The sequence below is a fragment of the Bufo bufo genome, chromosome 9 (genome assembly GCF_905171765.1).
Source record: "Bufo bufo chromosome 9, aBufBuf1.1, whole genome shotgun sequence".
Lineage (NCBI taxonomy): Eukaryota > Metazoa > Chordata > Amphibia > Anura > Bufonidae > Bufo > Bufo bufo.
In genome coordinates this window covers 202,862,411-202,889,206 of record NC_053397.1, presented here as the reverse complement: position 1 = coordinate 202,889,206, position 26,796 = coordinate 202,862,411, and the positions used below count along the sequence as shown (strand labels likewise).

The following is a 26,796-nucleotide window of genomic DNA, read 5'->3' as shown; positions in this document are numbered from 1 at the left end:
TCCATGTATCCGTGGATCCGTAAAAAACATACGGACATCTGAATGGAGCCTTACAGGGGGGTGATCAATGACAGGGGGGTTATCAATGACAGGGGGGTGATCAGGGAGTCTATATGGGGTGATCACCCCCCTGTCATTGATCACCCCCCTGTAAGGCTCCATTCAGACTTCCATATGTGTTTTGCGGATCCGATCCATGTATCTGTGGATCCGTAAAAAACATACGGACGTCTGAATGGAGCCTTACAAGGGGGTGATCAATGACAGGGGGGTGATCAATGACAGGGGGGTGATCAGGGAGTCTATATGGGGTGATCAGGGGTGATCAGGGGTTAATAAGGGGTTAATAAGTGACAGGGGGGGTGTAGTGTAGTGGTGTTTGGTGCTACTTATTACTGAGCTGCCTGTGTCCTCTGGTGGTCGATCCAAGCAAAAGGGACCACCAGAGGACCAGGTAGCAGGTATATTAGACGCTGTTATCAAAACAGCGTCTAATATACCTGTTAGGGGTTAAAAAAAAAATCGCATCTCCAGCCTGCCAGCGAACGATCGCCGCTGGTAGGCTGGAGATCCACTCGCTTACCTTCCGATCCTGTGAAAACGCACGCCTGTGTGCGTGCGTTCACAGGAAATCTCGCGTCTCGCAAGATGACGCTTATATGCGTGACTGTGCCTGGAGCTGCCGCCTCCGGAACGCGATCCTGCGTTAGGCGGCCCGGAGGCGGATAAGGGAGGCGTAGCTAGAAATGACTGGGCCCTATACCAAATTTCTAAATGGGCCCTCAACACACATGCAACCCCCACCTCCTGCGGCTAGTCAATGTCACCCATGCTCACCGTGCATACTCCCCACCTACTCGGTCATATACAGTATCAAAAATAGGGGTGAAAAGCAGGGTTGGATTATTATTATTTTTTTCAATTCTGCACTGTGACCCCATTAATCTCTATGGCTGCACTGCTACAGTGTGATCCTTGGTTGCACAACATCTGTCTTGTCATAGATCTCTCTGCAGCCCCAGCCTAAAGGCTCATTCACACGACCACATAAATGGGTCCGCATCTGTTCCGCAATTTTGAAAAAACGTGTGCGGACCCATTTACTTTAATGGTGCCGCAAAAGATTGCGGACACCACACCGTGTGCTGTCTGCATCCGTTGTTCCGTTCCGCGCCCCCACAAAAAAAATAGACCATGTCCTATACTTCCACAAGATCCACAATCGCAGACAAGAATAGGCACTTCTATAATGGGTAGCCCGTTCCGTTCCGCAAATTGCAGAATGCACATGGGCGACATCCATGTTTTGCAGATCCTAAATTTGCTGATCGCAAAACACGGCGCGGTCATGTGAATGGGCCCTAACGCACATGACGCTGCCCCAAACGGAACTGTACTGTGCACTGCCATACGTCAATATTGTGCGCTAAGGATCCAGCTTCTATGAAACTATAACTCCCAGCATGCACACTTAATCAGCTGTTCTTGTAACTCTGATAGAAATGGGGGCATACCTCACTGCCATTGACATACGATAACGCTCCAAGTACAGTTACATTTGGACTCTGACACATTCCTATCTCTCTGGCTGCTCATAGGGTGTAATATGCTGGGAGCCGGAGTGAGGATTAAAGTTACAACAGACGGACACCATTTCCCTGTGGATTACAGATAGTATTGTGCAATACTTAGGGTGCACCCCAATGAGGAACTTGTCCAGGAACATACAAGTGCAGCTAGGCTGCTTAATAGACTTTGGGGAAAACATCACATTTGCTGGTTTATTGTTAGACAGTGTTACATTTACTGTTGGTTTATTCTCTGTGTACCAATCTGTTTTATATATTCTCAGCTTCTTGTTCACTACATTGTTCAGTAAACTCAACTGCTGGGAAAGAACCGTTGTCTGGGGGTACACGATGCCACACACAAAGTGGGGGAAAAAATGTCCCTGCATCTTATGGGGTGAATACAAATGAGCGCTTCCATTATGAAAGCGCTCATTAGTACCGGAGGACCGGGAAGCGGTGATGGCTCTGTACTCACCGCCTCCTGGTCCTCCGCTGTGGCTGCGCACAGCGCGAGGGCGCTCCGTGTCCTCGCGTTGTGCGCGCTGGTTCACAGCACAGCCGACAGGGGAAGGAAGAAGAGTGCTGGCGCAGCGGCACCCGGAGCAGGAGAGGTAAGTGATTTATTTTATTTTATGTCATCTGAGGCATGGGGCACATCTGAGGCAATAGGGGCTGATCAAAAGAGGCATGGGGGCTGATCAAATGAGGCATGGGGGCTAATATGAGACTGGGGGCTGATCAAAAGAGGCATGGGGGCTGATATGAGGCTGGGGAATGATCAAATAAGGCATAGGGCTGATCAAATAAGGCATGGGGGGCTGATTTTAGACTGGTGGTCTTATCTGAGGTCTGAATAGGGTCTTATTGGGGTGTTATTCACTTTTCGGTGTGAGCTGAGGTCTGATTGTGGGTCTGATCTAAAGTCTTATTGGGGTCTTATTAACATTGGGGATCTAATTGGAGCTGTGATCTGAGGTCTGATTAACATTGGGGGTCTGATTGCTGGTCTGACCTGAGGTGTAATGAAAAATATTTTTTTCTTATTGTCCTCCTCTAAAACCTAGGTGCGTCTTATGGGCCGGTGCATCTTATAGGGCGAAAAATACGGTATCTATCCTATTAATACACCCCGTAAATGGCTGTAGTACAATGTAACTTCACCACTGAATGGCAATTATGACATATTTTTTCATATTCTTTTTTCCTATTAATACACATAGTAACATAGTTTATAAGGCTGAAAAAAGACATTTGTCCATCCAGTTCGGCCTGTTATCCTGCAAGTTGATTCAGAGGAAGGCAAAAAAAAACTGTGATGTAGAAGTAAACTTTCCTGACTTTAGGGGAAAAATATATTTCCCGACTCCAATCAGGCAATCAGAATAACTCCCTGGATCAACGACCCCTCTCTAGTAGCTATAGCCTGTAATATTATTACACTCCAGAAATACATCCAGGCCCCTCTTGAACTCTTTTATTGTACTCACCATCACCACCTCCTCAGGCAGAGAGCTCCATAGTCTCACTGCTCTTACCGTAAAGAATCCTCTTCTATGTTTGTGTACAAACTTTCTTTCCTCCAGACGCAGAGGATGTCCCCTCGTCACAGTCACAGTCCTGGGGATAAATAGATGATGGGAGAGATCTCTGTACTGACCCCGGATATATTTATACATAGATCTCCCCTCAGTCGTCTTTTTTCTACACTGAATACAGTAACCCTAATTTTGATAATCTTTCAGGGTACTGTAGTCCATCCATTCCAGTTATTACTTCACACAGCAGCAGAATAACACCAATTTGGATCCCCAATTAGTGCAGCAAGGTATAATAGAATCACTCCTATTACCCAGGCTGTACACTCTTCTATTGCACCCTGTTCTCCTTTTATAGTGTAGATGATGCCTCCCTACCCTTTCCCTACACCTTGACTAATCTTTCCCTGAACTTGTAAAAAAAAAAATCAGCACAATGAAGTCTTTCCTAGCACTGTCCATAGCGACTGCTGACGTCTCTCCCTGCACTAAGCACACTGGAAAATGTCTGAATCCAAAATGGCTGAGGCTACCTATAGGGCTGTGACATCACAGTACTGGCTGGTGATTGACTGCATGCATGGCATTGTGGGTGTTCCCAGAGTTCTTTGTTCAATGTCCTAACATGTGCATCAGCCATTTTAGGAAAAAATGCAATTAGTTATTAGTGATGAGCGGCATAGGCAATATTAGTTTTTGCGATATTTTGCTAATTTTATGCATAATATTCGCAATAAAGTCGCAAATTCTAGAATTCGTGATCTCCGGTCATTATTTTCGCGATTGTGCAAATCAGCACTAATGATGCGCATATTTTTTGAGTAATACATGCTACTTCACATTTTATCAGGTCTGAGTAGATATTACTGATTGGTGCACTAAGTATTGTTGTGACATCACAGCACTATGTCTGTAGCATGTATGTATGGACAGCAGAGAAACAGTAATTCCTATCACACTACCTAATACCCTGCACTGGGAACCAGCTACACTATATCAGGATCTAACCTACACTGACTATCTCCCTCTAACTATCTGTATGATATACAGTATATATGAGCTAACTAACTATCTAATGGAATTGGCTAAGGAATAGGATCCAGATGACTCAGCAAAGCACTGAGCACAGCAATGTCACTGCTCTCTCTCTCAGAACTTCAAAGAAAACCTGCAGAAAATGGCTGCTGGGAAGTTTCTTATATAGTAAAGGTGTAGGTAACTTTCCTATTGGTTGCTAGGAATGTTGCTAATCTCTGACAAAGATATTGCAACCTTCTCATTGGCCCACAAGCAAGAAGGGAGGTTACTGTCACTGCCTCGGTCTTGTGCGTAGTGACACTTTAGCTGTGCATGCTGGTTGCCAGGGGCAACGCGTTGTTGTCGCAGCATGTATGTGCTTTTCTCCCCTTCTCCTGGTTCCTCCCCTGGTGTCTTTAGGGTTAACTATCTGGCTGGGTGTAGCCACTGGGTTCATATTGCCTGTGTATTCCAGGCTTTAGTCGGTTGTCCTCCAGCCTTGGTGTGTGCTGGAGTTGCTCCTGTCCTGGATATGTCATCAGTCCAGTTTAAGGGGCCAACTAGTTGGACATCGATGTCTTCCCGATGTCTTCCTGATGTCATCCTGTTGTCTTCCTTCCTCTCACTACCCTTGCATATGTTTGGTGATGTTTATGTATGGGTGGTTGTTGTCTTGTCTAGTTGTTGTTACATGTCTGGTCTGTTGGTGTCTGTAGTTCAGCATGTTTGCTAGACATGTCCCCTGTGTTGTGTACCTCCGGAAGGGGGTCTCAGGGTTCCCTGGAGGGGTAACCACAAGTCAGTGTGCAGCTCTGGCGGGGGCCACCATGCATCCTGTCCGCATGGGGTCCGGTTGCCGTTGTTGTCGCAGCAGGTAAGTGTGTGTTGTCTGTTGGCTCTTGCCTGCCAATTTAGAATCGGTGGACTGTCTGTCCCTTCTCTGGCAGCTAGGCCAGTAAGACTCATGTTTATCCGTGTCTGGGATGAACAGGTTGTCTCAGCCCCTTTCTCTATTTGAGGGATTATCAGGGCGACTCAGGGTCCTAGGTTTCCAGGGTATGAGCCGTCCTATCATCCAGGTCCGCTCATACCGTGAGGAGTTATGGCGAGGATTAGGGATGCTAAAGGAGGTGACCAGCTCCCTTATCCCGGCCCCTGGCCTAGTTATATTCTTGTATACCCACCTTATTGTACGGTGGGGAGTTTCCCCCACTTCCCACCGTGACAGTTACTGATGAAAAAGAAATCTAGAATATTCGCAATTACGAATATATAGCACTATATTCTACATCTTCGCGAATTCTCAAAGTGCTAATATTTGCAATAAAAATTCGCGATTAGAATATTCTCGATGAACACTATTTGTTACCACGAAGGGTGAGGAAATTTGGCTTTGGTGCGAATCAAATTTTTCCTGAAATTCGGATCGAATTCCACTTCATCAACTTCGATTCGCTTATCTCTAGTAACAATATTATGGGCTGGCAGGATGGGGTGTTCAGAAAGTGGGGGGAAGGATGGAAAAGTAGAAAACTAAGATTTCTGTGTGTCAAACTCTGCAGAGACCAGACGTGTTTAACCACCTCAGCCCCCCTAGCTTAAACACCCTTAATGACCAGGCCACTTTTTACACTTCTGCACTACACTACTTTCACCGTTTATTGCTCGGTCATGCAACTTACCACCCTAATGAATTTTACCTCCTTTTATTCTCACTGATAGAGCTTTCATTTGGTGGTATTTCATTGCTGCTGAAATTTTTACTTTTTTTGTTATTAATCGAAATTTAACGAAATATTTGCAAAAAAATGACATTTTTCACTTTCAGTTGTAAATTTTTTTTAAAAAAACGACATCCATATATAAATTTTTCTCTAACTTTATTGTTCTACATGTCTTTGATAAAAAAAAATGTTTGGGTAAAAAAAAATGGTTTGGGTAAAAGTTATAGCGTTTACAAACTATGGTACAAAAATGCGAATTTCCGCTTTTTGAAGCAGCTCTGACTTTCTGAGCACCTGTCATGTTTCCTGAGGTTCTACAATGCCCAGACAGTACAAACACCCCACAAATGACCCCATTTCGGAAAGTAGACACCCTAAGGTATTCGCTGATGGGCATAGTGAGTTCATAGAACTTTTTATTTTTTGTCACAAGTTAGCGGAATATGATGATTTTTTTTTTGATTTTTTTTTTCTTACAAAGTCTAATATTCCACTAACTTGTGACAAAAAATAAAAAATTCTAGGAACTCGCCATGCCCCTCACGGAATACCTTGGGGTGTCTTCTTTCCAAAATGGGGTCACTTATGGGGTAGTTATACTGCCCTGGCAATTTAGGGGCCCTAATGTGTGGGAAGTATTTTGAAATCAAAATGTGTAAAAAATGACCTGTGAAATCCTAAAGGTGCTCTTTGGAATGTGGGCCCCTTTGCCCACCTAGGCTGCAAAAAAGTGTCACATATCTGGTATCGCCGTACTCAGGAGAAGTTGGGCAATGTGTTTTGGGGTGTCATTTTACATATACCCATGCTTGGTGAGATAAATATCTCGGCAAAAGACAACTTTTCCCATTTTTTTATACAAAGTTGGCATTTGACCGAGATATTTCTCTCACTCAGCATGGGTATATGTAAAATGACACCCCAAAACACATTGCCCAACTTCTCCTGAGTACGGCGATACCACATGTGTGTCACTTTTTTGCAGCCTAGGTGGGCAAAGGGGCCCACATTCCAAAGAGCACCTTTAGGATTTCACAGGTCATTTTTTACACATTTTGATTTCAAACTACTTACCACACATTAGGGCCCCTAGAATGCCAGAGCAGTATAACTACCCCACAAGTGACCCCATTTTGGAAAGAAGACACCCTAAGGTATTTCATGATGGGCATAGTGAGTTCATGGAAGTTTTTATTTTTTGTCACAAGTTAGTGGAATATGAGACTTTGTAAGAAAAAAAGAATAAAAAATCATAATTTTCCGCTAACTTGTGACAAAAAATAAAAAATTCTAGGAACTCGCCATGCCCCTCACGGAATACCTTGGGTTGTCTTCTTTCTAAAATGGGGTCACTTGTGGGGTAGTTATACTGCCCTGGCAATTTAGGGGCCCTAATGTGTGGGAAGTATTTTGAAATCAAAATGTGTAAAAAATGACCTGTGAAATCCTAAAGGTGCTCTTTGGAATGTGGGCCCCTTTGCCCACCTAGGCTGCAAAAAAATGTCACACATCTGGTATCGCCGTACTCAGGAGAAGTTGGGCAATGTGTTTTGTGGTGTCATTTTACATATATCCATGCTGGGTGAGAGAAATATCTCGGCAAAAGACAACTTTTTCAATTTTTTTATACAAAGTTGGCATTTGACCAAGATATTTATCTCACCCAGCATGGGTATATGTAAAATGACACCCCAAAACACATTTCCCAACTTCTCCTGAGTACGGCGATGCCACATGTGTGACACTTTTTTGCAGCCTAAATGCGCAAAGGGACCCAAATTCCTTTTATGAGGGCATTTTTAGACATTTGGATCCCAGACTTCTTCTCACGCTTTAGGGCCCCTAAAATGCCAGGGCAGTATAAATACCCCACATGTGACCCCATTTTGGAAAGAAGACACCCCAAGGTATTCAATGAGCGGCATGGCGAGTTCATAGAAATTAATTTTTTTTGGCACAAGTTAGCGGAAATTGATTTTTTTTGTTTTTTCTCACAAAGTCTACCTTTCCGCTAACTTGGGACAAAAATTTCAGTCTTTCATGGACTCAATATGCCCCTCACGGAATACCTTGGGGTCTTCTTTCCGAAATGGGGTCACATGTGGGGTATTTATACTGCCCTGGCATTTTAGGGGCCCTAAAGCGTGAGAAGAAGTCTGGAATATAAATGTCTAAAAAAATGTACGCATTTGGATTCCGTGAGGGGTATAGTGAGTTCATGTGAGATTTTATTTTTTGACACAAGTTAGTGGAATATGAAACTTTGTAAAAAAAATAAAATAAAAAATAAAATAAAATAATTTCCGCTAACTTGGGCCAAAAAAATGTGTGAATGGAGCCTTACAGGGGGGTGATCAATGACAGGGGGGTGATCAATGACAGGGGGGTGATCAGGGAGTCTATATGGGGTGATCACCCCCCTGTAAGGCTCCATTCAGATGTCCGTATGTGTTTTGCGGATCCGATCCATGTATCCATGGATCCGTAAAAAACATACGGACGTTTGAATGGAGCCTTACAGGGGGGTGATCAATGACAGGGGGGTGATCAATGACAGGGGGGTGATCAGGGAGTCTATATGGGGTGATCACCCCCCTGTCATTGATCACCCCCCTGTAAGGCTCCATTCAGACGTCCGTATGTGTTTTGCGGATCCGATCCATGTATCCGTGGACCTGTAAAAAACATACAGACGTCTGAATGGAGCCTTACAGGGGGGTGATCAATGACAGGGGGGTGATCAATGACAGGGGGGTGATCAGGGAGTCTATATGGGGTGATCACCCCCCTGTCATTGATCACCCCCTGTAAGGCTCCATTCAGACGTCCGTATGTGTTTTGCGGATCCGATCCATGTATCCGTGGATCTGTAAAAAACATACGGACGTCTGAATGTAGCCTTACAGGGGGGTGATCAATGACAGGGGGGTGATCAATGACAGGGGGGTGATCAGGGAGTCTATATGGGGTGATCACCCCCCTGTCATTGATCACCCCTCTGTAAGGCTCCATTCAGACGTCCGTATGTGTTTTGCGGATCCGATCCATGTATCCGTGGATCTGTAAAAAACATACAGACGTCTGAATGGAGCCTTACAGGGGGGTGATCAATGACAGGGGGGTGATCAATGACAGGGGGGTGATCAGGGAGTCTATATGGGGTGATCACCCCCCTGTCATTGATCACCCCCCTGTAAGGCTCCATTCAGATGTCCTTATGTGTTTTGCGGATCCGATCCATGTATCCGTGGATCCGTAAAAAACATACGGACGTCTGAATGGAGCCTTACAGGGCGGTGATCAATGACAGGGTGGTGATCAATGACAGGGGGGTGATCAGGGAGTCTATATGGTGTGATCACCTCCCTGTCATTGATCACCCCCCTGTAAGGCTCCATTCAGACGTCCGTATGTGTTTTGCGGATCCGATCCATGTATCCGTGGATCCGTAAAAAACATACGGAAGTCTGAATGGAGCCTTACAGGGGGGTGATCAATGACAGGGGAGTGATCAATGACAGGGGGGTGATCAGGGAGTCTATATGGGGTGATCACCCCCGTCATTGATCACCCCCCTGTAAGGCTCCATTCAGACGTCCGTATGTGTTTTGCGGATCCGATCCATGTATCCGTGGATCCGTAAAAAACATACAGACGTCTGAATGGAGCCTTACAGGGGGGTGATAAATGACAGGGGGGTGATCAATGACAGGGGGGTGATCAGGGAGTCTATATGGGGTGATCACCCCCCTGTCATTGATCACCCCCCTGTAAGGCTCTATTCAGACGTCCGTATGTGTATTGCGGATCCGATCCATGTATCCGTGGATCCGTAAAAAACATACGGACGTCTGAATGGAGCCTCACAAGGGGGTGATCAATGACAGGGGGGTGATTAATGACAGGGGGGTGATCAGGGAGTCTATATGGGGTGATCAGGGGTGATCAGGGGTTAATAAGGGGTTAATAAGTGACAGGGGGGATGTAGTGTAGTGGTGGTTGGTGCTACTTATTACTGAGCTGCCTGTGTCCTCTGGTGGTCGATCCAACCAAAAGGGACCACCAGAGGACCAGGTAGCAGGTATATTAGACGCTGTTATCAAAACAGCGTCTAATATATCTGTTAGGGGTTAAAAAAAATCGCATCTCCAGCCTGCCAGCGAACGATCGCCGCTGGCAGGCTGGAGATCCACTCGCTTACCTTCCGATCCTGTGAACGCGCGCGCCTGTGTGCGCGCGTTCACAGGAAATCTTGCGTCTCGCGAGATGACGCGTATATGCGTGACTGTGCCTGGAGCTGCCACCTCCGGAACGCAATCCTGCGTTAGGCGGTCCGGAGGCGGTTAAATGAAGTCATCATGGCAGTCTGGTCTAAATGGAGACGATGAGGAAAGATCACTGAATGTGATAAATATGTGGTGCTGTATTTCCCTGTATGTTTGGTAGTGTGGAATGTAGTCATCTATCATGGATCCTAATGTGGTATCTGTCTTTTTTGACAGAAACAGTAGTGCTGCAGCCTGCGCGAATCTGTCAAATCTGAATGAACTGTTAACAGAGGATTAGAACAGAGCCTATGACAGCAGCATAATAATAGCCTTTGGGGAGGGAGGGTTATATGTTGTCACTCAGCTTTCCCAGTTGTTGAGAAGGAGCTCATAGCTAGGGTGTGATCCCCTCCAGCCGTGTATCATATAATTCTATAACAGAGGGCATGCACTCACTTTCTATATGCGGGGTGGAGGTTTGCCATTTTGATGTTTGCCCTGTTGGTCAATATGAAACTAATAGTAGTACTAGTAGCAGACATGACAATGTGCCAGCAATAAAGCAGTATCTAAACAATAATTGTGCCGGTCAACTAGTACCCCCCACACACCGTAATATGCTTCCAGTTACAGCTCACTCTCTGTTCAATGTCACCAGGTCTCCTCTTCTTCCTAATTGTTTCTTTCTCTCCATCCTCCTCTGTCTTCCAGTCCCCTTATAGCCTGTCTCTACTTCACTTCTCTGCAGTCTTGTGTATAGTTGTGTATAGGCAGTGAATAGTTAACCAACAGCTCTTTAGTTAAGTTACAAGGGTGAGCAGGCCTAGAATGAGGAAGTGTATGTATGAGAAAGTGTTGAGTTGAAGGGAACTGTCAGCAAGATAATCAGAGCATAATAATCTGCAGGCAGCCTGTTATAGAGCAGGAGGAGCTGAGCAGATTGATATACAGTTTTGTGGGAAAACATTCAGTATAACTTATATATCATGCATTAAAATGACTGTTCATTCTGGGCTTTGAAGTCCAGGAGGTGGTCCTATCAGTGATTGACTGCTATCTCTGTATAAACAGTCATAGAGAGCAGGCTGTCAATCACTGATAGGACCGCCTCCGTGACTTCAAAGCTCAGAATGATCAGGAATTTTGATGAAGAAAATACAAGTTTTACTGAATCTTTTCCCATAAAACTATGCAGCTCAAACCCCATGTTCAATGTGACCACTCCCCTTTTGATGAGTACAGAATTGCTCGCCTGTGGTTATTTTTTTGCAAAGTGTATTTATAGAGGGCCTCAGGGAGGACTAGTACCATCATTGCCACCTCCTATATACAGTCTTTGGGCAAAATGATTTACTTTAACCTTTTGGTTTTCTTAGTTATTCAGTAGAATATACTTCTCTTTCTGTGAAGCGAGGGGCTCTTGTCGGTCTGTGCCATGCTTCATGGCATTAAAACATGTGTTTCATGTGTTTTTATTATTATGAATTGGGTCAAATAGGTTGCGAATTTTGACAAATGCCATTTGTGCGGTAAAATTTGCAACATTTTCCTATTCACCTCACTTTTCCGAAGGGTCAAGAAAAGGGGGCGTGCTGCGGGCCGGCAGGCCCAGCTCATTAATCATTTTACGTGCATGTTTTTGTCAAACTGTGCCTATTGCTGATATGTGATGCGACTCGCATCATTTATTCAGTAAAGAGAGACTTTATTACAACCAAAGCCTTTGACTCTACCATCCATTCACTGGGCCTTATCTGCACTTGTTCTCCTGCCCCACACCCTGCCAACTATTCACCATCAAGGGCACCCCAGCCAACGGCAGGCAAAAGACTCCAAAAGTCCAGAGTGTGTCCCGAGGGAAGAAAAGGGCGCCATACCATCACTGAACCGGCGGCCAAGGGAGTACTGGAGGGAAAGGGATTAGCAATGAGAATTACAACTGCCCTTATTCCCACAGCTACCACACCCATACTCTCCAGCCCAGAGCCACCACACCTTCTCTGCGGCCTGGCCTGGTTCACTCATAGCGAGCTGAACACAGCTACTTGAACATGCAATTGCTCGATCGCTTATACCATAGACTGTAATACTATAGTATTGCAGTTTATTGTCCTTGTGACATCTTCCTATTAAGCCCTGCCTGTAGCAGGGCTTAAAAAGATAATGGCAAGCCTGGGAGCCCCCTCCTCTGTCTAAGCTCTCAAACGCCACAGTCACTATCGACCGCAGAATATGAGGGATTAAACATCTGGGATCTGAATTATCTGTTATCCAGGTCACTATGGGCTGGTGTCAGCAGTGTATGAAGTACATACATTCCCTGGCAACCAAGGACGTACAGGTATTTACTTGGTCATTAAGGGGTTAAAGGAGCAACACTCAAGCAATCTCACATTACATGTAACAAAACCTCTTTCTTTTTTCTAAATGTATTATTCACATAGACACCAACAATCATGCAAAAACAGCAGTTGGGACATTAAAAAAAATGTAAAAAAAAGTGTTATTGCTACATATTTCATATATTATCCTTGGCAATGGCTCGACCCAAGGAAAAACAGATAAAAAAAAAAATAAGGAAGGAGGGGGGACTCATGGGCTTTCATTAACCTTATATATACAGTATCTAAACAAGCATTATCCTAGATTAGACCATGTCCTGCTGCTCTACTGTAAACTTTATGCTGATTTCCTTATCATTACTATTGTTTTTGCTGTGATCCTTTAGCAGATCCTGGTCACAGCTTCATGACGAGTAGAATAAGACTGTCTATCAGTTGTACTGGGGTCAATTGTCTTTTAACATATTAAATGTGTTAATGTTACAGATGTGATTGCTGATGGTTTACACACTAATAAATAATCTATTCTATCAATTATTACAAGGTTTTACTGTTAGCTCAACAGGATTTCACACATCCTGCTTATTCATGGACATTACTTAACTAGTTCACCCTAGCTGGTGTCCTAAGTAGAGAAATATAGAGGTGCCTTAGCGGATGAGGATCCAAAATAGAGATCTTACTGGCATTTACCATATAGCCAAACTACTCATATCTGGGGTTTGTGCCATATAAACAGTCGAGTCACATTATTATGACCACCATCTAATATCCAGAGTAACTACTGTACTGTGCAGCATGGACAGCAGCTAGACAGGCCATGTGTGACTTGATAAGGTCCTGGTAGGTTGTCACAGGTATTTGGAGCCATGCTGACTGCAGTGCATCCCACAGCTGCTGGATAGTTGTGGGTGAGGATCTATAGAATGAACATGACCATCGAAGTGGTCCCACAGATGTTCAATGGGAAGAAAATTTAGACTACCACATCCATAAAGCTAACATACAAACGGCAAACAAAATATGGCAGCACACTGTTATATATGCAAACAATAGAACTAGGGATTAGAGCTGATTGTGGATTACATTGGTACTATATATGAAAAATGGAAGCTCTTCGAGCACTCTTCTTAGAAGCCCTGGGCAGATAGGTGGGGAGTGCTAAATCTAAAAGGAGGCATCTACCCACCAAACACACTGCAAGAAAAGACTTTGGATGTGGTAGTCTAAATTTTCTTGCTGTATGTTTGGAGGGTAGCTGCCTCCTTTGAAATTGATTACTCCCCACCCGTCTGCCCAGGACTTCTAAGCAGAGAATAAATGAAGCTGATTCCTACACCGCCCTGAACATTGTAGGCTTAAATTAGGCCCAGGACAGGCAGTCCTGTTAGTGTTGTGTACCCATCTGCAGAAGCCACCTTGACGTTGGTAGATGGGCCCAACACACGTTTGATCAAAAATGTGCACAAATATTTTCTATTTTCTCATGTATATGTAATCCGTGTACTGGGGTGGGCTCCCCAGGATACAGCAAGGTCACGAACGAGGAAAGCAACTCCAACACCAGCTTTTGCCAAAACAGTATTTTACTTAAACGTGTAATAAACATGACCACAAATGCTGGAAACACACAATAAATTTACATACACCCAGCCCAAAGGCTGAGACCCGTGTGCTGCACAGCATGGCGCCTTCAGATGGATGCTGGAGGAAAGTGCGGTAATATACTCACTGGCGGGCACAACTAAACAACCACGCCTTACCTGTTATTACCCTAAAAAATTAAGAACAACTGTTTGGCTGTGTGGTACGGGCTAGCCTGCAATGCAGCACAACAGCTTACAATCCTACAGTGCTCTACAGTATTCCTCCTCCCATAACTGGTCTTGTAGCACGTGCCTGAGTATTCCTTCTGAGCAAAACGTCAGCCTGACTTGAGTTTGTAGGGAAGTTTATTAGCTCTCCAGTGTGAAATGTCACTTTAAATTGTAAAGTCTTTGCAATGAACAGCCAGCAACAGCAACCCTACCTAACTAACTAGAGGCCTGGTCTCAGTCTCTAGGGTTCTAGGAACCAACACTGTGGTGAGGTGAGTGCACGATCAGTCTTACCGACCTGGGTATGCTCTACATCTGCTGTTGGCTGTTGACTGAACAAAAGCTTCTCCAACAAGCATGCGGTACCGCAGTGTATGTTGCTTTGCTCTTCAGCTATCATCAGCATTCCTGGAAGCAATTCTCATTCCTATGGACAGGATAAGGGCCTTGGACACAAATCGGCTTCACTGGGCTGTAGTGCTGGTCACCGAAGGATGTCGATGGATTCTCCTTACATACAGCCCTTGGATCCTCTTCCAAGCTCTCCCCAACAACTCCACCTCTCATGAATATGGAAAAATTTGCAGTCTGTTAGTTGGTTTAGGAAACAGCGGCATTTTGTGGCCAAACAGCAGAATGTCAATCCAGATTTTTTACTTAATTTACACAAACAGTGTTCAGAAAATGAGAGCTGTTTTCCCATCTCACATATAGTAGGTATAGTGCCAGTGTAATCCAGAATAATCTGTAATCCCTAGTTCTATTGTTTGCATGTATAACGGTGTGCTGCCATATTTTGTTTGCTAGATGTTCAATTGGGTTCAAGTCTGGGTAATTAGGGGGCAGGGTAGTACTTTGGTTGGAAGAGCATGACCAAACCTTCCAATGTCGGACATTTCTAGCTGTGTGACATGTCGCATGGTCTTGCTGGAAGATCCCATCCACCCAAGGGAAGACAGTCAGCATGTATGGGTATACATGATCTACAAGGATGGATTTAAAAAAAAATCGGTTGAGTGCTAGTTTCCACATGGATGAGTGGTCCCAGAGAATACAGAAAACATTCCCCAGACCATAACTCTGCCACCACCAGCTTGTGTTCTTCCAACAATCTTTTCTGCCGATTGAACTTCGTTGGCAGAGGTGCAGTGACCGTCTGATTCAGAGCCCCATACACAGTAGGGTTTGCTGAGCTGTTGTTTTAGACACAGGACTGGTAGCCCCTGGTTAATTTTGGCAATAAGCTGCTCCACTGTAGTTAGTTCCATGTCGCGTATTCGCATTGGTACTATTTGTCCACTCCCCATACACTTTCACCACAGCAGCATGTGAACAGTTCACAAACAGCACAGTTTCAGAAATACTGCCACCCTTGGCACAAAAGCCAATAATTATCCCTTTTTGCAACTTGTAAATCGTATTTTACCCATGACCGCAACGAGGGATATGTGTGTAGATAGCCTATCACACACCTTTTATACCCACCAGGCCAGCTCACCACACGTGACTTCCTTCTTGAGCTATGGGCTGCCAACTTTGACAGAAGGAAGTTTTCCTAATGTGACTCTACCATGTATGTGACCCTGTGCATGTTTTCTGTTGAAGAGGGACTGAAATTCAATCAAAGTCCATAAAAGTGTCAGAAGATAGGACATGCTATAGATATAGACTATGGATTTGTACTGTAATTTATTGCTTGTTCATGGGGGTAGGCTCTGTCTCTGTCAGGTTTCACTGAGCAAGTCAGTGGAGACTAACTAGTATGATATCTCCCTTATGCCTCATTCACATGTTAGTGTTTTGGTCAGTTATTTCTATCAGTGATTTTGAGCCCAAACCAGGTGCGGGTCTAAACATGGAACAGGTGCAGATCTTTCCCTTATACCTTATTTCTGTGGAGGCTCCAATCCTGGTTTTGGCTCACAGTCACCGATGGAAATCACTGACCAAAACACTGACATGTGAATGAGACTTTACACTGCACACACAGAGGATATCCCACTCCCCTAACTCTTTGTAGCACAACCCAAGAAGCAGCAGCAGCAGCATGGAGGGCATTATGCTGCAGTACTGAGCACTGTATCTGTGCATCCAACCCTGGAGTGAGATAGAAACCTTATAAAAAGCAGCAGTCTCTGTTGCTCTGTCTCATTCCAGCAGCATCTACTCCCCTCTCTTTAGACTTTTATGGGCAGCATGTAACCTTATCCTTGACTTAGCTAATGTTTGGTGTTGTCCCACAAGATGGATGGAGTTATTTTCCTTTAATAAGATACTAAAAGATCCTTGCGTTTACTTGAAATATTATGCAAGTTTGCTGAAACAGCAGTGCCTGTTTAACATAATTCTGGGTTTGGTCGCATGACACGTATATGAGCAGTATTTTCCAGACTGTACAGTCTTGTGTTCAGGTCTTCAGGCTACTCAGAAGCTAATCTGTTTGAATTAAGCAAGCCTAATATATTCCTTTCTAAGTACATATCCACTCAGGGCCCCTGGGTTACCTTCCCTCCTCCATCTGGTAATCCATTATGTATATTTGGTGGACCAACGAGGGAGGAAGACTATTTAATCATTATAAAGCATAAAGATATCCAATGAACAATCTGTGGACCCCTGTGGGAGGAGTGAAACAGGGCATAATATGATTTTAAAGCACTTTTTTTTTTAAAATGCCACATTACATTTGGTGGGCCCCTTTGGAGGGGAACAGTAGACTAATCTGAACCAGCGAATTGATTGGACCTCATATTTACATGTTATTGCCTATTTAGCATGGTTGAAACTGTGTGAGTCACTTACAGTGACAGTTGGGCATCAGAGGACTTAATAATAAGCGTCATAATAGGTACCACTTCTTGGTCTGTACAGATCACTTTACTGCAGTTATCTGCATTATAGGCAGGATTAGAATGACAGATATCACATATATATATAGACAACACAGGATTCACCATTCACAATACATTTTTAAAAATTTGATTTCTTAGTTTCCTAAGGTCTGCCTGCTGGGCTTCTTACCTGAAGAGCAGTGGCCACATGATATTAGAATTTTCTTAAGAGAGACCTTATTTCGCTCTAGGAAAGCAGCGGCACTGTGTTGGATAGGGGTTCGGAGCGATCCCCTATCCAACACAGTGCCACTACTTTCCTAGAGCGAAATAAGGTCTCTCAGGAAAATTCTAATATCATGTGGCCACTGCTCTTCAGGTAAGAAGCCCAGCAGGCAGACCTTAGGAAACTAAGAAATCCAATTTTAAAAAATGTATTGTGAATGGTGGATCCTGTGTTGTCTATATATATATATTTGATATCTGTCATTCTAATCCTGCCTATAATGCAGATAACTGCAGTAAAGTGATCTGTACAGACCAAGAAGTGGTACCTATTATGACGCTCGGTCAATGGGAAGCTCTAGTTAACCAAATTAAACCTTAAAATGTGGTGGTCAAAAACAGAGGATGCCTGCAAATATTTTGGAAAGTGTGGGTTGCATGGTGCACATCTTCCTTAACTGTTTTTCTATGGCAGAGGTTAAATGCTGCAATCATTCAGCTTTGCTGTTGTCACCGCCTTAATGTGACTATTCATATGCATGCTGTATATTTGTTCTGAATCAACACTCTACCTATATTTGTAACAAATAGTTTTCTTTGAGGCACTGACATACTGTACCTCGAATGAATATCGTTCGATATGACGCATAAAAAATAAAAAAAAACTAGGCCAGTTCCGGTCACTGTTCCAATCTGGCTGCTCAGAAGTCCATGGGGTAAATGAACATGGTACGCGCCGGAGAAAGGCTAGAGTCCGGGTAGGATGGAACCTGGACTTTGAGGCCATAGATCACCATTTGCTCATTTGCATCAGCCTGGCGCGGCACATGGTAAAACTGCTCCATCATGTTGTTGATACTGAACTGGCTGCTGTGGCTTCTGCTGATTGTGGCAGCGGAGAAGGTGGAAGTGTAAGGGGTGCAAGTGGATAGCGACAAACTCACTTTACTGGTGATGATTTTGCAGTACAGGGGTAAACTGTTGAAATTGTGCAACAGGTAAATTTGTATTTAAAAATAGGGATGCTGTCTTTTTAAGAATACGTGTTGATAACACGGAGGGTCAGGGATGTAGCTATAGGGGGTGCTGAGGTAGCAGTCGCTACCGGGCCCAGGAACCTGAGGGGGCCCAGAGACCCTTGTGCTGCATAAGAAGAAACCGGTATTACAGAAAGTGCATGCTGGTGAAGCTGCACCTCTGGCTGGAGGGAAGGGGTTTGGTCAAAATGTGCCGGGGGGGGGGGGGGGGGTATAACTACAGTCTCGGTGAAATAAGTTTAACTTCATACAGTCTCTCAGGAGCCGCACTTACTGATCCTGCTAGCGGGTGATAGACCCTCCTGATGCTCAATCTCTATCTCTCCACAGTAGGACCTCTCTTTCCTGCAGTGGAGAATCTGGCAGGACACTTCTGAGGCCTTGCCTGTCTGTGATATGTGCTCCGCACTCTGCTCCTTGCACTGGTTCGTGTTGAACCCTTCCTTCAGTGCCATACAATGCTCTGCCGGCTGCAGCCTCTCTGTACCTGTCTAGGATGCATTTCTTTACTTGGGTGGCCATATCGCACCACCCCTGAGCTCTGGTAGCCAATCATTGGTACTATTTTGGGGTACATATGATTTTTAATTGCTCTATGTTACATTTTTTGTGAGGCAAGGTAACCAAAAAATTGATGTTTTGGCACTGTTTTTATTTTTTATTTTTAACAACATTCATCTGAGAGGTTAGATCAAGCGCTATTTTTATAGAGCAGGTTGTTACGGACGCAATGATATCAAATATGACTACTTTCTATGATGTTTGTTTTAGTTTTACATAATAAAGCATTTTTGAAAACAAAAATTTTGGTTTTTGTATCTCCATTTTCTGAACACCCTATTTTATTTTTATTTTTTCTGCCGATCGTCTTGTGCAGGGGCTCGTTTTTTGCAGGAAGAGTTGACGTTTTAATTGGTACCATTTTTAGGTACATATGATTTTTTTGATCATTCATTATTACACTTTATGGGGCAAGGTGACCAAAAAATTGGTTGTTTTGGCGCATTTTTGATTTATTTATTTTTACAGCATTTGCCTGAGGGATTAGGTCATGTGACTTTTTTATAGAGCAGATCGTTACGGACAGGGCAATACCTAATATGTCTACTTTTTCTTATTTTTTTACGTTTTAGGCAATAATAGCATCTTTGAAACCGAAATAATGACATTTTAGTGTATCCATAGTCTGAGAGCCATAGCTTTTTTTTTTTTACCAATTGTCTTAGGTAAGGACTAATTTTTTGCGGGATGAGGTGATGGTTTGATTGGTACTATTTTGGGGGGTATATGCCTTTTTGATCGCTTGGTTTTGCAATTTTTGTGACGTAAGGTGACAAAAATTGCTTTTTTTTATACAGTTTTTTTTTTCACAGTGTTCTCTTGAGGGGTTAGGTCATGTAATATTTTTATAGAGCTGGTTGTTACGGACGTGGCGATACCTAATATGTATACTTTATTTTATTTATTTCACTTTAGCACAATAATAGCAGTTTTGAAGCAAAAAATAATCATATTTTAGTGTCACCATTGTTTTAGAGTGATAGCTTTTTTATTTTTTGGCCAATTCTTTTAGGTAGGATCAAATTTTTTGTGAGATGATGGTCTGGTACTATTTTGGGGGGCATATGCTTTTTGATCACTTGCTGTTGCAATTTTTGTGATGTAATGTGACAAAAATGGCTTTTTTTTACACAGTTTTTATTTTTATATTTTTACGGTGTTCATCTGAGGGGTTAGTTCATGTGATATTTTTATATAGCTGGTTGTTACGGACGTGGCGATACCTAATATGTATATTTATTTTAATGTATTTCACTTTAGCACAATAATAGCAGTTTTGAAATAGAAAAATTATGTTTTAGTGTCTCCATGTTCTGAGAGCGATAGTTTTTTATATTTTTTGGGCGATTGTCTTAGATAGGGGCTCATTTTTTGCGGGATGAGGTGACGGTTTTATTTCTACCATTTTGTGGGACATACGCCTTTTTGATCGCTTGGTGTTGCACTTTTTTTGATGTAAGGTGACAAAAATGGCTTTTTTTTACACCATTTTTATTATAATTTTTTTATGGTGTTTATCGGACAGGGTGGATCATGTGATATATTTATAGAGCCGGTTATTACGGACGCGGCAATACTTAATATGTGTGTTTTTTTTTTTTTCGTTTTTTATTATAAAATAAAGGGGAAAGGGGCGTTTTTTTTCTTTTTTTACTTTATAATTTTTTTTAAAAACACCTTTTTTAAACTTTTTTTTCTTTACTTTATTTCTGATGTTCAATTTTGGGGGTCCGATCCCCTCTGCAATGCATTACAATACATCTGTATTGTAATGCATTGCCTGTTCGTGAACTATAGTGAGTAGTACACAAACAGGTTGCTTAGGACCTGCCACCCGTAGAAGGCAGGTCCCGATGCCGTGCAAGGCATTGGGCATCCTCTGAATGGCATCGGGCTGCCTCGTCACGCATCGTATCCCCGCCGCAGCAGCTTTTACAGTGATGCCAGTGGATACAGCAGGGGCCAGGCTACCAGGGACTGCCGGGCCCTAGCAGTGATCGCGCGATCACCATGACGTACTATTACATCAAATTGCGGGAACGCAGTGGTTTCCATGACTTAGTAGTACGTCATGGGTCGGGAAGGGGTTAATCTTGCAGATCTTCCACATAGCAATTATTTTGTCTTCTGGCTTTGTGGGGAAAAATGGACAGACAGGATATACTTACAAACTCCTCACAGAACTAGCAGCAGCCAAGCATGACTTAGGTCTGGCACATTTTGAGCCTACACTCACAGTATCAGCGGCATCACCAGTTTCCCTGACCATAATAGAAGCAGATCTGGTCGTATGTTTTCTCTGCTCTTTATTGCTACCGTGCTACAAGTGAATGGGTCCTCATCCGTGATGCAGAGTGCACACGGGCCGGTGCCCTTGTATTGCGGGCCGCAATACCGCCACGGGCACACAACGTTTGTGTGCAAGAGGCCTTACAGTCATTTGTCATATTTCTAGAGAAGAGATGATGGAGCTGCACTTTCTGATGAGTGATCTAAAGATTCTCAACAATTAGTTTTGAAGCCTGAAATGATTGGCTATTATAAATGCAAAATCAATAATTGTTAGGCAGCTGTTAGCAGGTTGATAAACTCTGTTAGTCATTAACAACTGGTTAGTAATTAATGTATAGAAAAGTTAGACTTTATCTGAAAGAGATGCATTCTTCACCAGGAATGATGGACAATGTCACCACAGAGGCCCCGTCTGCTGAGCCTAAATATGCCACCTTCGAGGTTCCTGATATCATTGTCGTTGTGGTTTATTTTGTCTTTGTTCTTGGAGTAGGAATATGGGTAAGTCTATAAGTATTAATACTTAGTCTCTAACATGTTACTATCTGGGCTGCCATTTCATTAAGACCCATTAAATAGCACTAGACTTAGGTACAATCTATTACCATAATTGCAACTAAGCTCCCTGAGGGTTGCGTTAAACTTTTTCCGGTATTGAGTTCCGGCCTAGGGACTCAATACCGGAAAAAATTTTATCAGTTTTATCTTAATGCATTCTGAATGGAGAGCAATCAGTTCAGTATGCATCAGGATGTCTTCAGTTCAGTCACTGTACGGTTTTTGGACGGAGAAAATACTGCAGCATGCTGCGGTAATTTCTCCATCCAATATTCAGGTACACATGCCGGAATGCCAGATCCGGCATTATTTTACATTGAAATGCATCAATGCCGGATCCGGCCCCAAGTGTTCCATAAAAATGGATCAGGTTTTGCAGTCTGCGCATGCGCAGACCTTTTAAAAATGTGGAAAAGATAAATAGTGGATCAGTTTTTCCAGATGAGAACTGGAGAGACGGATCCGGTATTCCAATGCATTTTTGAGACTGGTTAGTCTACAAATGGTATCCGTTTGCATACAGATTGCCGGATCCGGCAGGCAGTTCTGGCGATGGAACTGCCTGCCGGAATCCAACAACGCAAGTGTGAAAGTACCCTAACTCATTTACATCTACTTCACAAATAGCATGAGTTTTCTACAATATGAGGATTATTTTTTTTCTTGGGATACGTTTATGCTGCATTCACTACATTGCTGCCTCACTTAATGCAGTTTTTTTTTCCAGCATGAGCCCACGACCGTTGGGCAAAAATTGCAGTTTCTTGGCAGGAATATTCTGCAGCAGACCATTATCTAGATCTGCTGAAGGTACCAGAGATTTTCAGTAAATGTGCACTTGCAATGCTCCAAACTACCATTCTACAAAGAGATCAATGACCTCCTTGATAAGAGCATTTCACGACTGATGATTGTCCATCACTGCTCAGGAAATAAGATACAGCAGAGCTAATGATACAAAGTGAGCTTGTTTGAAAAGTAGTCTGGAAACTAATCAACATTACCCAATGCGAATGTATGCCTTAGGCCGAGTTCACACGAACGTGTGTGTGTGACCCGTGTCTGTGCTGCGGCCCGCAAATAGCGGGCCGCAATGCACGATCGCCAGGCTTAGGTCAGCCGCATCGGATCGCGGACCCATTCAATTGAGGGTTAAAAAATTAAAAATAATTAACTCACCTTCTCCTCTTGATCGCGTAGCTGCCGGTCTCTTCTTACTTCTTTAATCATGAGCTGCCGGCTAAAGGACCTGTGGTGACGTCAAATCACATGGTCCAATCACATGGTCCATCACCACGGTAGCATTGTGTCTATGGACTGTAATTGGTTCTAGTCAAGTGAACTAAGCTGAAATGCAATACCAAATACAGATCATGGGCAAACATGGTGTTGTCTTTGCAAAAACTTCTGACTCTTCTATCTAGTCCTGGACAACCCTTCTAAAGTACAATGTTCAGTATGAATATTCTCGTCCTTGTACAATGACCTCTGTTAACACCATTTTACTGTCATTAGGGTACCAATGTTAGTTACTATAATGTTAGATGGTATCTATCTACTATATGGTCATGGAATTTGTACTGTGTATTCTCCATTTAACACAATATCAGCAGAGTCCATCTTCAGTCTATTATTACCTGTAATACAAAGGTCAATAGGGAAGACAGAAAATACACTGTATTAATGGAGACCTGTAGCTAATAGTGCACTGACCAGTTTTTCCATGTTTTACAGTCCTCTGTCCGTGCAAGTCGGGGAACAGTAGGAGGATATTTCCTAGCCGGAAGAGCAATGACCTGGTGGCCTGTAAGGAATAATAAAACACATTGGTTTATACTGTTAATAAGGGATAATAACCTGCCGTTACTCCATGTCCATTTTTAATTCTGCTGCAATGAATTTTAATCCCTTTCTGATGTCGTCCAGTCTTCTTATTCTGAGTAGTAGTTATTGGTTTTGTTACGACTTGTCATGGATGAAAATGACATAAATAGATCCCTATAAAAGCATCCAGCTTCTTTATACGAGCCTTTAAGGCAGGATTTCTCAACTCCGGTCCTCGGGACCTACCTCCCGGTCAAGATTTAAGAATATCCGACAGAATGAATACCTGTGGTAAGTCCTGATGCATGGACACTAATTATATCACCTGCTCAATACTAAGAAAATCCTGAAAACATGTCTGGTAGGTGGGTCCCGAGGACCGGAGTTGAGAAACCCTGCTTTAAGGGGTTACATATTAACATAGTTTGTAAGGCTGAAAGAGGACATCCGAGCATCCAGTTCGGCCTGTTATCCTGCAAGTTGATCCAGAGGAAGGCAAAAAAAAACTGTGAGGTAGAAGCCAAAAAAAATTCCTTCCTGACTCCAATTAGGCAATCGGAATAACTCCCTGGATCAACGACCCCTCTCTAGTATCTATAACCTGTAATATTATTACACTCCAGATTTGTAGGGCGTCTACCTAGAAAAGAATACCGTACATACCTTTACCATGCATTACAAGCTAGACATTTTTTCTAGTGAAGACATGGCCTTTGGACGGAAAGTCTTTTGTGCTATTGTCCCCCCCCCCCCCTAATATATTCTTTGTTATTTCTTAGGATGTGGTGTCATGGAGACGACTAGGGAAATTAGTATTACACTCACCGGTAATCCGGTTTCCTGGAAGTCTCCATGACACCACATACTTCCCACCCATTTATTTTAGTACTGTACATAGATTAATTATATTTTTTCCTGTCCTATCAGAAGAAGTCAGTCTCAGGATGTGGTGTCATGGAGACTTCCAGGAATAATGGCAACGGAGAGAGGCGCAGACATAGCGGAGTGCGGATTGACTTGGGGGGAAGACTGCAGGCTAGAAGGGGGTTAATGTTAAGAAGTTATGGCGAGGGTTGGTTTAAACTAAGGAGGGGGAGGAGTTAGCAAGTTGGCGGGCAGTATATATGGTTTGGAGGGAGGGGTTTTGGGCAGTTGCCAGCGTAGAGCCAGAGTGTTTAGGGATCCAATATGTCGTCTCTGGATAAGCTGTTAGAGGCGGTCAGGGCCGCTGTCGAGGTACATGGTGCAGAGTTACTGCAACAGACCATTCAGTCTGCTTTGAACCCCCCTCTACTTCTACTGTGGCTGTGCGTTCTAGCAGGGCCAGGAGGTCGGTCCCCCCTGAACGCCTGAGCCCTGAGTCTACCCCCCGGGTCCGCCGACGCCTTAGGAGCCCCCCCAGGGACCCTCCGCTGAGGTCTGAAGTGTCCGTTCCCAGTGCGGCGCTCAGGCGCAGCGGGAGGAATCCAGCAGCACGTGGCAGGCCGGCGGGAGAGGGACGGGCTCGATCCGGTCCCGTCTCCCATGCTACAAGGGGGAGAGAATATGTGCAGGCGGCTGACTCCCCATGAGAGGCTCCGCGCGGGGAGCGAGCCTTGATCGCATTACCTGTGGTGCATGGCGACGTTGCGGCCGGGCTGTCCGGCGGCTTGGGTCTTCCGGCCGGGGAAGAAGAGGTGTTTTCTGCGCGGCAAGTGTCTTCAGGTCGGCGGCCCCAACGCACTAGGACCAGAGAGCGATATGGAGGAGAGAGCGTTGCGGCCCCTAGCGGTGGGTCGGCGACATTGCACCATTGCCAGGACTGATGGGGTGACTCCGCCCCCTGACCTCCGGCATGATGACGCGGCTTACAGTGCCGCTGCTGTGGAGCCTGGATCATTGAGGGCGGATAGAATGGGGAGTTCGCGGCCATGTGATGAGGCCACCACTACAGGGGAGATGTCGGGTATCCTTCCCCTCCGTCAGCAGTCTGAGGGGGGCTGTCACAATTGGAGGAAGGAGAAGTGGAGCCAGGAGAAGACACAGCGGCAGGCGGAATGGACGTCTCTTTGGGGGAGGACGCCGTGCCTTACAGGCTGGACACGCCATTGGTGACACCCGGGAGGAGACCTGCGGCTGCCGGAGAATCCATCCGGGGACGGCCAGGTGAGAGGACGTCGTGTCAGATTCCTGTTGGGGGGTTGGGGGTTCAGTACTGCATAGTGGGGGGGCTCTGAAGTTTTGGTGCAGGATGTATTGTCGGGTATGCTGTCATTGTTGTCGCGGTTGGGTACTGGATCCACCGCATCCCCGGCGTCAGTCTGGGCTCCGGCACAAGCGTTGGCACTGGAACAAGGGACGGCACGGGGTGCAATAGGGGCGGGTGAGAATGGCGTCGCGGCTGATACACAGGCCTCAGGATCGGGAGTGGTAGCTGGAGTTAGAGGTGACGTGGGGGATGGCGTTAGGTTGGCAGATGCAGCAAAAGGAGAAATCTATGTGTGTTTTGAGGGGCCGTGGAAATTTTCTCGTTGCTTCCATTAGAGAAATTTAATTTAGATAGGGGAAAACTGGATGAGAGTAAAAAGGAGGAGGAAGAAAGGAGGCGGTATAGATTGATTCCACGTACTTTTCAAAATTGGCTTCAAGCGTAGTTTGGGAAAAAGCGCCCGAGCACTGCTCAGCCCTTTTCTGCTATATGGATGCTATTGGGGAGGCTCATCGGACATGTGGGGGTGTGGCGTGGCTTAGGTATGATGAGCAGTTCCGGCAGCGGAAGGCGGTCAGGCCTAGCATTCGTTGGGACCACAAGGACATTGGTCTGTGGATGCGGTTGATGGCGGCACCTAGGGGGGGTTCTCAGCCCTTTTGTGGATCGGCTGGGGGTACCTCGGCTTCGGAATCTCAAGGGGGAGTAGGAGGGGCTGTTGCTGGCAGTATAACGAAGGACATTGCAGGTTCTTGTCTGATTGCAGGTACAAGCATGAGTGCTCCGGTTGCGGCGGCTCCCATAGTTTGTCTCTGTGTTTCAAGCGAGGGAAGGGTAAGGGACCCGAGGTTATGCAGAAGAGGAGTGACGCTAGTGAGGGTGGAAAAGATGGAGCCCTATTTAAGTAAGGGAGGTAGCTCAGTTGTTGTTGGCAGGGTTTACAGGGGGTTTCGTTATTCCATGTAGTTTGGTGGGGGCGAGAATGGTGTCCCGGAATTTGTCCTCA

At 44.5% G+C, this 26,796-nt stretch overlaps 1 protein-coding gene across 1 annotated transcript in view; it reads left to right on the top strand.

Moving 5' to 3' along the window:
* The window catches only part of LOC120978839 (sodium/glucose cotransporter 4-like), a 93,878-nt gene that overhangs the window by 6,594 nt on the left and 60,488 nt on the right, over positions 1–26,796 (top strand). The window contains exons 2-3 of the mRNA XM_040407213.1: positions 21,600–21,721; positions 23,513–23,584. Coding sequence (XP_040263147.1) covers positions 21,600–21,721; positions 23,513–23,584 — 194 coding nt within the window. The remainder of the gene's footprint in view (positions 1–21,599; positions 21,722–23,512; positions 23,585–26,796) is intronic.